This window comes from Lynx canadensis, chromosome B4 (assembly GCF_007474595.2).
Source record: "Lynx canadensis isolate LIC74 chromosome B4, mLynCan4.pri.v2, whole genome shotgun sequence".
In the NCBI taxonomy this organism is placed as follows: Eukaryota; Metazoa; Chordata; class Mammalia; order Carnivora; family Felidae; genus Lynx; species Lynx canadensis.
Window position 1 is genome coordinate 14,510,811 of NC_044309.1, and position 12,982 is coordinate 14,523,792.

Genomic DNA, 12,982 nt, shown 5'->3' on the forward strand with positions numbered 1-12,982 from the left:
TGTCATATAGTTTCAGGTATATGATACAGTGATTCTACAATTCTATACGTCGCACAGTACTTGTCAAAATAAGTGTACTCTTAGTCCCCTTCGCCTATTTCACCCATTCCCCCTCCCACCTCCCAACCGGTAACCATCAGTTTGCTCTCTATAGTTAAGGGTCTGTGTTTTAGTTTGTCTTTTTTTTTAACTTGTTCACTTGTTTTGTTTCTTAAATTCCATATATGAGTGTCATCATATGGCATTTGTCTTTCTCTGACTTATTTCGCTTAGCCTAAGTGAAATATGATTATACCCTACAGATCTATCCATGTAGTTGTAAATGACAAGATTTCATTCTTTTTTATGGTGAGTAATAGTTCGTTGTGTATATACCACTTCTTTATCCCTTCATCTATTGTTACACAGCTGGGCTGCTTACAGAATTCAGCTCTTTTAAATAACGCTGTAATAAACACAGGGGTGCATACATCTTTTTGATTAGTGTTTTTGTATTCTTTGGTAAATATCCAGTAGTGAAATTATGGGATCATTAGGGTAATTCTATTTTTAATTTTTAGAGGAAGCCTCCACAGTGGCTACACCAGTTTGCATTCCCATCAACAGGGCACGAAGGTTCCTTTTTCTCCAAAGAAAGGATTGAGGATCAACACTTGTTGGTTCTTGTGTTTCTGATTTTAGCTATTTTGACAGGTGTGAGGTGATATCTTATTGTGGTTTAATTTGCATTTCCCTGATGATGAGTGACACTGAGCACCTTTTCATGTGTCTGTTGGCTATCTGGATGTCTTCTTTGGAGAAATGTCTATTCAGGTCTTTTGCCCATTTTTAATTAGATTATTTGTTTTTTGGTATTGAGTTGTAGAAGTTTATATATACATTTTGGATACTAACACTTTATTACACATATAACTTGCAAATATCTTCTCCCATTCAGTATGTTATCTTTTAGTTTTGTTGATTGTTTCTTTTGCTGTGCAGAAGCCTTTTATTTTGATGTAGTCCCAATAGTTTATTTTTGTTTTTATTTCCCTTGCCTAGGAAACATATCTAGAAAAATGTTGATATGGCTGATGTCAGAGAAATGATGTCAGTGCTCTCTTCTAGGATTTTTATGGCTTCAGGTCTCACATTTAGGTCCTGGATCCATTTTGAGGTTATTTTTGTGTATGGTGTAAGATAATGTCCAGCTTCATTCTGGAGGAACTAAAAAATACATGAAGAAAAATGCATTCATTTTTCCAGCATTCATTCATTCATGTAACCTGTCCAGCTTTCTCAGCACCATTTGTTGAAGAAACTGTCTTTTCCCTTTTGGATATTCCTCCCTCCTTTGTCAAAGATTAACTGTCCATATAATCATGGGTTTATTTCTGGGTTCTCTATTCTGTTCTATTGATCTATATGTCTATTTTTGTGCCAGTACCATACTGTTTTGAGTACTGCAGATTTGTGGTATAACTTGAAATCTGGAATTGTGATACCTCCGATTTTGTTTTGCTTTTTCAAGATTGCTTTGGCTAATCAGGGTCTTGTGTGGTTCCATACCAATTTTAGAATTGTTTGTTCTAGTTCTGTGAAAAAAAAATGCTGTTGGTATTTTGATAGAGATTGCATTAAATCTTTACATTGCTTTGGGTAATATGGGCATTTTAACAATATTTGTTCTTCCAGTCCATGAGCATGGAACATCTTTCCATTTGTTTGTATTGTCTTCAATTTATTTCATCAATGTTTTACAGTGTTCAGAGAACAGGCCTTTCATCTCCTTGGTTAAGTTTATTCCTTGTTATTTTACTATTTCTGGTGCAATTGTAAATGGGATTGTTTTCTTAATTTCTCTTTCTGCTGCCTCATTATTATTGTGTAGAAATGCAGTGAATTTCTGTAAATTGATTTTGTATCCTGCAACCTTACTGAATTCACTTATCAGTACTAGTAGTGTTTTGGTGGAGTCTTTAGGATTCTCTACATATAGTATCTTGTCATCTGCAAGGAATGACCGTTTTACTTCTTTCTTACCAATTTGGATGGTTTTATTTCTTTTTCTTGTCTGATTGCTGCAGCTAGGATTTCCAGCACTATGTTGAATAAAAGTGGTGAGAGTGGCCATCCTTGTCTTGTTCCTGAGCTTAGGGGAAAAATTCAGTTTTTCACCATTGAGCATGATGTTACCTGTGGATTTTTCATGTGTGGCCTTTATTATGTTGAGGTATAGTCTCTCTAAAACTACTTGGTATAGGGTTTTCACATGAATAGACATTGTACTTTATCAAATGCTTTTTTTTTTTGCATCTATTGAAATTATCATATGGTTTTTATCCTTTCTCTTATTAATGTGATGTATCATGTTGATTGATTTGTGAATACTAAATCACCCTTGCATACTGGGAATAATCTCGCTTGATTGTGGTGAATAATTTTTTAAATGTATTGTTGGATCTAGTTTGTTAATATTTTTATTGAGGACTTTTTCATCTATGTTCTTCAGAGATATTGGCCTGTTTTCTCTTTTTGTTGTAGTGTCTTTATCTGCTTTTGGTTTCAGGGTATTGTTGTCCTCACAGAATGAATTTGGAAGCTTTCCTTCCTCTTCTATTTTGTGGAATAGTTTGAGACTATGTATTCACTGTTCTTTAAATATTTGTTAGAATTCATCTGTGAAGCCATCTGGTTCTGGACTTTTGTTTGTTGGGAGGTTTTTTTTTTTTTTTTATTACAGATTCAATTTTGTTTCTGGTTATCAGTCTATTCAAATTTTCTATTTCTTCCTGATTCAGTTTGGTAGGTTATTCGTTTCTATGAATTCATCCATTTCTTCTAGGTTGTTCAGTTTATTTCTCCACCTTCATTTCTGATTTTGTTTATTTGAGTCCTCTTTTTTTTTTTTTTTTTTTTTTTTTTTTTTTTGAGGAGGCTGGCTAAAGGTTTATCAATTTTGTTGATCTTTTCAAAGAACAAGCTCCTAGTTCCATTGATATGTTCTATTGTTTGTTTGTTTTTTTAGTTTCTCTTTCATTTATTTCTGCTCTGATTGTTATTATTTCCTTCATTTTATTGGTTTTTGGTTTTGTTTGTTGTTCTTTTTCTGGCTCCTTTAAAAGGATACAAAGTTAGGTTGTTTATTTGAGATTTTTTTCTTGCTTCTTGAGATAGATAAACTTCCTTCTTAGAATAGCTATTGATGCATCCCAAAGATTTTGGACCATGGTTTTCATTTTCATTTTCATTTTTCTTCGTGTATTTTTTTTATTTCCTCTTTGATTTCTTGCTTGAGCCGCTCCATTCATTGTGTAGTAGCATGGTATTTAACCTCCATGTATTTGAGCTCTTTCACAAGATTTTTTCTTGTTGTTGGTTTCTAGTTTGATAGCACTATGGTCAGAAAAGATGCATGCTATGACTTTGATCATTTTGATTTGTTGAGACTTGTTTTGTGGCCTAATACTGATCTATTCTGGAGAACGTTCCATGAACACTTGAAAAGAATATGTATTATGCTCTTGTAGGATGGAATGTTTTGAATCTATCTGTTCTGAATATATCATTCAAAGCCACTGTTTCTTTGTTCATTTTCTGTTTGGATGATCTGTCCAAAGTGGCATGTTAAAGTCTCCTACTATTATTGTACTATCAATTACTTCCTTTATGTTTGTTATTAGCTGCTTCATGTATTTGGGTGCTTCTATGTTGGATGCATAAATATTTACAATTGTTACATCTTCTTGTGGGATTGTTCCCTTTATGATTATATAGTGTCCTCCTTTGTCTTTTGTTACTATCTTTGTTTTAAACTTTTATTTTGTCTGTTATAAGTATTGTTATCCTGGCTTTCTTTTCACATCCATTTGTATGATAAATTCTTTTCCATCCCTTCACTTTCAATCTGCATGTGTCTTTAGGTCTGAAATGAGTCTCTTGTGGGAAGCATATAGATGAATCTTGCTTTTTATCCATTCTGCCACCATACATCTTCTGATTGGAGCATTTAGTCCATTTATATTCAAAGTGATGATTGATAGATTTATACTACTGCCATCTCATATTTGTTTTATGGATGTTTTTACAGTTCTTCTCTGTTCCTTTCTACTCCTGCTCTGTTCTCTCATGGTTTGACAGCTTTCTTTAGTGATATACTTGGATTTCATTTCTCTTTATTTTTTGTATAGCTATTACTAGTTTTTGATTTGTGGCTATCATTAGGTTTATCTATAACCTCTTATACATGAAGCTGTCTATATTAAGTTGATATCTGTAAGTTTGAACTCATTCTTAACTCCTGTCCCTCCCAAGCCTTAGATATATATGCTGTCATACTTTCTGTCTTTTTATTTTGTGAATCCCTTGACTGATTTTTATAGATATACTTAATTTTACTGCTTTTTGCTTCCTACTTTTCTTACTCCTACTTAAGGTTGTTCCTTTCTACTCTTTAACATTTCTTGTAGGGCTGGTTTAGAGGTCATGAATTCTATTAACTTTTGTTTGTCTGGGAAATTCTTTTTCTCTCCCTCTATTCTGAATGAGAGCCTTGCTGAATAGAGTATTCTTGGCTGCAGATTTTTCTCTTTCAGCACTTTGAATATATCATGCCACTCCCTCTGGACTACGAAGTTTCTGCTAAAAAGTCAGTGGATAGCTTTATGGGGTTTCCCTTGTATGTAACCGTTTTCTTTTCTTTTGGTGCTTTTAAAATCCTCTCTTTATAACTACTTTTTGCCATTTTAATTGCTATTTGTCTTGATGTGGACATTCTTGGATTATTCTGTTGGGGACTCTCTGCACCTCCTGGATCTGGATTTCTGTTTTCTTCCCCAGATTTGGGAAGTTTTCAGCTCTTATTTCTTCAAATAAATGTTCTGCCCCCTTTTCTCTCTCTTCTCTTTCTGGGATCCCTATGATGCAAATGTCATTATGCTTGATGGTGTTACTGAATTCCCTGTGCCCTTTGATTTTGCATTACTTTTTTCCCTCACATGTTCAGCTTGATTGCTTTCCATAACTGTGTTCTCCAGGGCTTCCTCTAGTCTACTACTTAGTTCATCTCATGTATTTTAAATTTCATTTATTAAGGACATCTCTGATTGGTTCTATTTTGTGTTTCATATCTCTTTGATAAGGATCATTGATATCCTCCACTCTTTTCGGAAGTCTGTGAGCATCTTTATGATTCTTTCTTTAAATTCTCTATTGGGCATATTACTTATCTCTGTTTGCTTAGGTGTCTTGCAGTGATTTTTGTCCTGTTATTTCATTTGGGACATATTCTCTGTCTCCTCATTTTGTCTAACTCTCTGTGTCTGTTTCTGTGTGTTAGGAAAGTCAACCACATCTCTTGTTCTTGAAAGTAGTGGCCTTATGAAGAAGAGGTCACGTAGTGCCCCACAGTGTAGTGTCCCCTGTTCACAAGAACCTGTTACTTCAGAGTTGTCTCCTATGTGTGTTGCATGTGCCCTGCTGCTGTAGCTGAGCCACTTTTTCCTTCAGTCCAGTCTTCTGCAGTGGCTCTCTTTGCCTGTTGTGGGCCGTGTTTGGTCCCTGTGCTGTTAGTGGGCCAGTCTGATGCTGCCTTGGGCTTGAGTTGAGTCAGACGAGGCATTTGCCAGAGATTTACTATCACGGAACTGAACAGTACTTTCTCTATATTGTTTTCTGAAAGCTTTCTTTGGTGGGCAGGTCCTTCTGTCAGACCAGCTGACTGGGGCCACCGTCTGACTGGTGTGTGTGGTTCTCTTTTTCTCTTTCCCTCTCCCCAGGCCAGGAGTCACTTTGGAGTAGTGCTGGCCCATTAGGGCTGCTTGCACACTGCCAGGCTTGTGACACCACTCCGGATGTCCTCTGGCCAAGGGTGAGAAAGGGGCGGATCCTCAAAATGGAGGGGGCAGGAGGCAAGGTGTTAGCAAGTGCTTTGCTGGTCCTTTGTGGGAGGGGACCTGCAGCAACTGGGACTGAGGTAGGTCTGGCTGGAGGGGACAGATCTGCTGAAGTGCATAGGGTGGTGGCGGTATTAGCAAGTTAGGTAGTGAGCAGTGGCAAGGCCATGCTGGTTCCTGCAGACGACCATGTTTATGCTGGGGGTCAGGGGAGGAAATGGTGCCTGCCAGCTCTTTGGTTTCTGGACAAGTCCCCCAGTGATCTCTGCTCCTTCAGCACACACTCTCCCTTCAGGTATTTTTCAAGATGCTGCTTCTATGCTGTATCTCCACAGGGCTGTTTATTGTACTGTCTCTTTAGGGGCAGGGACTCCATTTCCTCAAGCCCTTTTGGCTCTCTCAGAGCTGAGCCTGCTAATTTGTAAAGTTCCAGTTTTTAAGTCTCACTAGTTATAAGAACTTGTAAAAGGCAGCCCCTCTGGTTTTCAAAGCCAAACATAATGGGGACTCATCTTCCCCCTGCGGGATCCCTGACATGATAGTCTGTTTCTCTCCCGTCTCTGTGTATGCAGTGTCCCTCCCTCCCAAGGACAGCCCCGTGGGTCTGGTTAGCTCCCTACCACATCTCCGCCCTTCCTACCCTCTTCAATGTGGCCGCTTCTCTACATTTAGTTCTGGAGTTTGTTCTGCCAGATTTGGGGTTGTTTTCTGGGTTATTTACACTGATGTGAATGTTATTTAGTTGTATCCTTGGGAAAAGGTGACCTTAGGGTCCTACTCTCCCATCTTTCCCAGACTCTCAATAATTGTATTCTTCCATTGGCTTATTAATATGATCAGGTGTCTTCCAGTTTAAAAAAAAAAATTTCACTTCACTCTTCATCTCTCTCATCGTCTACTCTATCTTTATCCTAAACTTCGCAGCCAAAATTCAGGGAATATTCTCTGTCATCTCTATGTAGGCATCCCATCCACATCCACGGCTTTAATTGTCACCAATATACAAGTGATGGAAGTCTGTACGTTAGCCTAGATATCTTCTCTGAGTGAAAGCCCATATATGCAGACATGAAAAACCCTGGATATCTCACACATGTTCACATTCAACATAACCAAAAGCAAATTCACGATCTTCCCTCTCCAACCCACTCCCACCTGTTCTCTTCCAGGGTTCCCCATCTCAGACAGTGGGACCCACTTATAACCATGCAGTCGCAAGTCAGAAATGTATGCTGGGCCTCCTCCCTTTCCTCACCCACACATAACAACTAAGCTGTCTGTTTTCCTCCAAAGCATCTCTCAAATTTCTCCTCCTTTCCATTTCTGCACTGTTCCCACTCTAAGAAGCAAACGTCTTCATCTGAACCTTAGAGCTAGTTTACCTTAAAAACTTGTAGTTTGCTCACACCTCACTTTGGCCAACCTCCAATTCATCTTCCATACGGCAACCAGAGTGAGCTTTTCAAAACACAGATCTGATCATAGCATCCCATGCAAAAAACCCTCCACTGGTTTCCCATGATTCTCGAGACAAGAAACGAATACTTACTATAGCTAAGGCTATCTATTTATACTCCTGCAATCCACCAAGGATTTCCCCTTGTTCACCCCGGCTTCCCTCCATCTCGCCTGACTGCTCAATTCAGGCCACAAAACCTTTCCATAGAGCCCCTTCTCTCTTTGCTAGTTACCTCCTAGCAAAGTTCAGATCTCAGTTCGGGGGTGCTTGTTTCCAAGTTAGTGACCTTTGGGCAGCTTCTGGCCTGCGCAGCACCTTTATAAGAATTAGAAGGCATCATCCCCTCTGGGCAGATGCTGTCCTACACCTGGTCCAGGGTTCCCTAAGCACAGCACAGGTTGTTCAGAGGACAAAACACGTGCACGCAGCCACCCCTGGAGAAGACTCCTATACTCTCATGGCCCCATCACGGCGTACCTTTCCTTCACAGCGAGCATCACGTGTGGAGTGTATCAGGTATTTGTGTGAATATTGGATTAATGTCTACATCTCCCCCCAGGTGTTAACCTTGTGAGGGTGGGAACAGCGTCTAGTCTACTCATCTCTGTATCCCCAGCAACTAGCACAAAGTCTCACACAGCCTCCATAAATGCTTGGTGAACAAATGAATTAAGCTGCAACAGTGTTTAAAAATAGCATTCATATACAGTTGGAAATGATGCCTTATTCCTTGGAGAAACTCTGAATCCAGACCTACAATTCATGTAACAAAGGGTCAACATTTGGTGTTAACGGTGTTTCCCCTCCTCGTTAGTAACCACAAATAGGCATGTCTTCTCTGCTCACAAAACGTACCTTGCCAATAAAAACTCCCGGGTCCTCCCACTATGAGGTCTCCATTCTACAAAACAGAAACAGCAACAATTGGAAAAAAAAAAACAGGTATTTTGTTTCTTTTTCAAGGTGACAAATCATTGGTAACAAGCATGGCTAACAATTTGTTACACGTAGAAAAGCAATTTTTAAATGAGGCCCTTGTATCTGGGTCATGCAGTGCATTTTATTTGCCTTTTTTTTTTTTTTTTTTTTTTTTTTTGCTTTCCACTGTTTAGTGTGTTAGCATATTAAATAATTTTCGTTTGCCTCAATTAGCTAAGTTGAATTCTCTCCCTTGAGGATACAGAAATTCAGATTTTTGGCACTGATTCAGGTAAGCAAAATAACGTACATGTTTAATGCTGTGTAATTTAGCAGACATGGTCTTGTGAGCTTTGGTAACAAAAGAAAATATGGTTTCTATTTATCTCAAGGCCACAGTAATGCCTATTTTTTCCATACATCTGCAACCACCTCCTCCCCCCTCTCAGAAGAGAGAGCAAACACCCCAGACTAGCAAATATAGATTTTCCCTTCTCCTTACCACCTCCTTCCATCCTCCTTCCAACTTTCAGTGGGGAAAAAAAAAAAAAGGCAATAATAATAAAAAAAAAAGGCCACGAAAGAGCAAAATTTGTATGCTGATGAATTTTTTTCTACACTGTTTTCAAACCCACAAAATCTTGGTCCCTTATCATCTCTGTAACTTTGTGAAAGGATGTTGTGAATTTTAACACTCGTGTTAAATCTAATCAGTCAATTACAGCTAAGAGATAAAGCAATTTTTTTCTATCTTTTTTTTTTTTTTTTTTTTTTTAGAAACACATTTCTCTCACTGAGTTGTTCAGATTTTCCATGTAAAGGATTATCACTGAGGTGGGGAGAAAGACTGTTGTTTTTCATCATATGTATTTCTGTGCTATTTTAATAAGTTTGTCATCTGCATCGATTGCTTTAATAAGAACGAGCAAAAACGTTTAAGGAAGTTGTCAAAACAGGCTGGATACATACCTAAAGGTTCTTTTGTTGGTGGTAGTTATTGGGGGTGGGGATGAGAGCCAGAGGCAGAGAGTAAACAAAAAGAAAAAAGAAAAAATCAAACAGATAATACGACTGCTAGAAGCTACAAGCCCAAACTAATTCACCTTGTAAAAATCCAGACTAAATCCTGCTTGGCAGTAACCCTGGCCTTCGGGATCAGCATTACCTAGAGTGACCAAAATATAGAAATGTTATCACATCATCATTCCCGATATATATTTTAATAACAACTAGGATATTTTGTCGTTTTCCCTATTGATTTCCCAACTTAAAATGATCAGGGTGCCTGGGTGGCTCAGTCTATTAAGCTTCCAGCTTTGACTCAGGTCATGATCTTGCAGTTTGTGAGTTTGAGCCCTGCGTCGGGGTCTATGCTGACAGCTCAGAGCCTGGAGCCTGCTTGATTCTGTGTCTCCCTCTCTCTCTGGCCACCCCCCGCCCCCCCTCATGTTCTGTCTCTCTCTCTCCTTCAAAAATAAATATTAAAAAATTTTTTTTAATTTTAATGATCAATATGTGCTTTATATTTATTTTTTTAACATCACAAAAAGTTTTAATGTTTATTTTTTGAGAGAGAGAGCATGAGCAAGGAGGGGCAGAGAGGGAGAGCATGAGCGAGGGAGGGGCAGAAAGAGAGGGAGACACAGAATGCAAAGCAGGCTCCAGGCTCTGAGCTGTCAGCATAGAGCCGGATACGGGATTCAAACCCACAAACTGCGAGATCATGACCTGAGCCGAAGTCAGAGGCTTAACCAACTGAGCCACCCAGATGCCCCACTTTATATTTACTTTTAAATTCATCATGAACAATTTATGAAATATATTTTCATAATTTATGAAACATAATTTATTTTTTTTGTCCCAAATATCATCATGATTTTGTAGTAAGACCACTAGGAATAACATCCCTTGGAGTTACTACATTGGGTTTTACAAGTCGTGTTTGTCTAAAGAAGTAAACTCTCCTGTCACCTATGTTCTGAGTTCTGCAAGTGGCAGTAACGGGATTCTGAGTTGCCTGTGTGTTCTGCATGAAGCCACATAGGTCATTCCTAAAGAAATGCCTTGAGAAAGAGAGGGGTCACCATGGTCACCTGGGCGGAGGCTTTCTGCTGAGGGCACCCACAAGGATTCCAATTTTAATGATCTCCAAGAGGAAAGTAATTTTAAATTATTCTATTATTAGTTAGGTACCTTTGCAAATTGCATTTCTTTTTTTTTTTTTTAACATTTATTTATTTTAGAGAGAGAGAGAGACAGACTGAGTGCGAGCAGGGGAGGGGCGGAGAGAGAGGGAGACACAGAACCCAAAGCAGGCTCCAGGCTCCAAGCTGTCAGCATAGAGCCAGACGCGGGGCTGGAACTCACAAACTGTGAGATCGCGACCTGAGCCGCAGGCAGACGCTTAACCGACTGGAATGTCTTTTGTTTTTTGCTTTCCTTTGATTAGTACTTAACTAATTTTAGCATTGTCATCATCCGTTCTTCTCTAGATGCTCCCTGTATATTTTAATACACTGTTCTATCACATACACTGTATTTTTTAATGGCAATACCTCTTTTTAATTGAAATGTCCGTTAATCTCTCGTGTGTTTTTTAAGCTTAGTTTTTTTTTTCAGCTTTATTGGGATATACTTAATATACAAAAAGCTGTACATCTTAATGGATACATTTTCATGAGTGTGGACATATGCATACACCCACAAAACCATCACCAAAATCAAAGTAATAAGAATTTCTACCACCTACAAAACATTTCTTGTGTCCCTCTGTTTGTTTGTTTGTGGTAAAAACATTTAACATGAGGTTTACTCTCTGCAATTTTTAAAAACGATTTTTTTAATGTTTATTATTTTTGAGAGAGAGAGAGAGAGAGAGAGAGAGACAGAGTGCAAGTGGGTTAGGGGCAGAGATAGGGGCAGAGAGAGGGAGACCCAGAATCCGAAGCAGGCTCTAGGCTCCGAGCTGTCAGCACAGAGCCCGACGGGGGGGGGCTTGATTTCACAAACTGTGAGATCATGACCTGAGCCTAAGTCGGACGCTTAACCGACCGAGCCATCCAGGCCCTGCAATTTTTAAGTGCACAACATCTTACACTGTATTTTTATAAAATTTACTCCTTATTTTAAACTATGTTTTGTGGTTTGTAGTTCTGAATGCTATAAAGTTTCCTAAAGGTTCATCTGTATAACCTCAAATGTCTGGTTACCAGTTTTCTGGAAGTTCATGTGTGTAAATACTTACATGCATCCAGAGATATATACGAATACCTGATATATGATTATGTAAGCCTATATCTGCAATCTTGAGTATATTTAAGAAACGTATTTTTCTAATGTACAAACCTCTTTAGAAATCCTTTTTAAATCAAGTCTTTCTTTTCATTTTTTTTTTAAATTTTTTTTTCAACGTTTTTTATTTATTTTTGGGACAGAGAGAGACAGAGCATGAACGGGGGAGGGGCAGAGAGAGAGGGTGACACAGAATCGGAAACAGGCTCCAGGCTCTGAGCCATCAGCCCAGAGCCCGACGCGGGGCTCGAACTCACGGACCGCGAGATCGTGACCTGGCTGAAGTCGGACGCTTAACCGACTGCGCCACCCAGGCGCCCCTCTTTTCATTTTTAATATTGTAAATTATTCAAAGAAGAAATATGACCATCCTTTGAAGTTATTTTGCTCCAAAACAGGAAACAAAAAATTAAAAGAAAATACTAATACTTTTCATGAAACTCACTGAGAAAACAACCAACTTCAAATGTTTATTTGAAGCAGTGATTGTAACCGAATGTGAGGTAGCTTTTTTTCTCTTAGGGTTATAGTTGATGAGAGCTGAAGGAATCTATCTTCCTGGAATTTCAGAGCATTTAGAAACTTTACAATTATGTCCCAGGATCCAGGGAATCATGCTGATCATCCACTACTATTTGTTGGTTTTCAAAGTAGAAGGGAAGGCGGTGTGTAAATCATCCCCACCTGAATTATGAATGATAATAAGAGTAGGAGGCATGTCATGAATATGAATGAACAGATTAGTTCCCGTATTGCTCAGCCTATCAGTGGGGTATGTTTGTGGTACGGAATGAGCAGAAGGCTCCTTAAATTCTCTTTTGAAAATAATATTGCTGATGTTCCTGTTCTGTGATACTGACCATATGCTCATGAACAAGCTGGCTTTGTGTTAATGAACTGTAAACTCCTGGGGGAAAGACAGGAAGTCAGCTCCTTGGGTGAATTTCTGGAGGAAAAAGTTTTGTAGTAAGAGAGCGGCCACGAGGAAAGTGAGAACTATTGATGTGAACCAGAGTGGAAAAGGATTCTTGGGAATTGACTTAGCAATTCTGCAATTCGACTCCATTTTTACCTGTGTCAAGCTATTCGTTTATTTAGGAAAATAAACAGTGAGTCAATTGGCATCATAATGTGCCCGGGTCACTCAAGACACACGCCGACCACGATTGTTATTTTCAGATAAAGGTTCAGACTCATGGTTCGGTGCCACGTACTGTATTTTAACCTGAGTTCTCTCGTTACAGAGGCACTCAGTCTAAAAGGCAGAACAAAAGGCAGTGACGGGTCTTATAAACGATCACCCTCCACATTAGCTGGAAGAGTACGGTAGATCACCCAGGCAAGAGGACTGTGAAGGATGAACTCATCGTTTCAGCTCTCATAGTTTACTGAGATGGGGAAGCATCTTTAGCACATCGGGAGAAGTAGGATATGAACAGGA

At 38.8% G+C, this 12,982-nt stretch overlaps 1 protein-coding gene across 1 annotated transcript in view; it reads right to left on the reverse strand.

Moving 5' to 3' along the window:
* ITGA8 (integrin subunit alpha 8) overlaps positions 1-12,982 on the reverse strand; it is a 188,166-nt gene that overhangs the window by 142,367 nt on the left and 32,817 nt on the right. Inside the window, 2 exon segments of the mRNA XM_032593834.1 lie at positions 8,188-8,233; positions 9,354-9,415. Coding sequence (XP_032449725.1) covers positions 8,188-8,233; positions 9,354-9,415 — 108 coding nt within the window.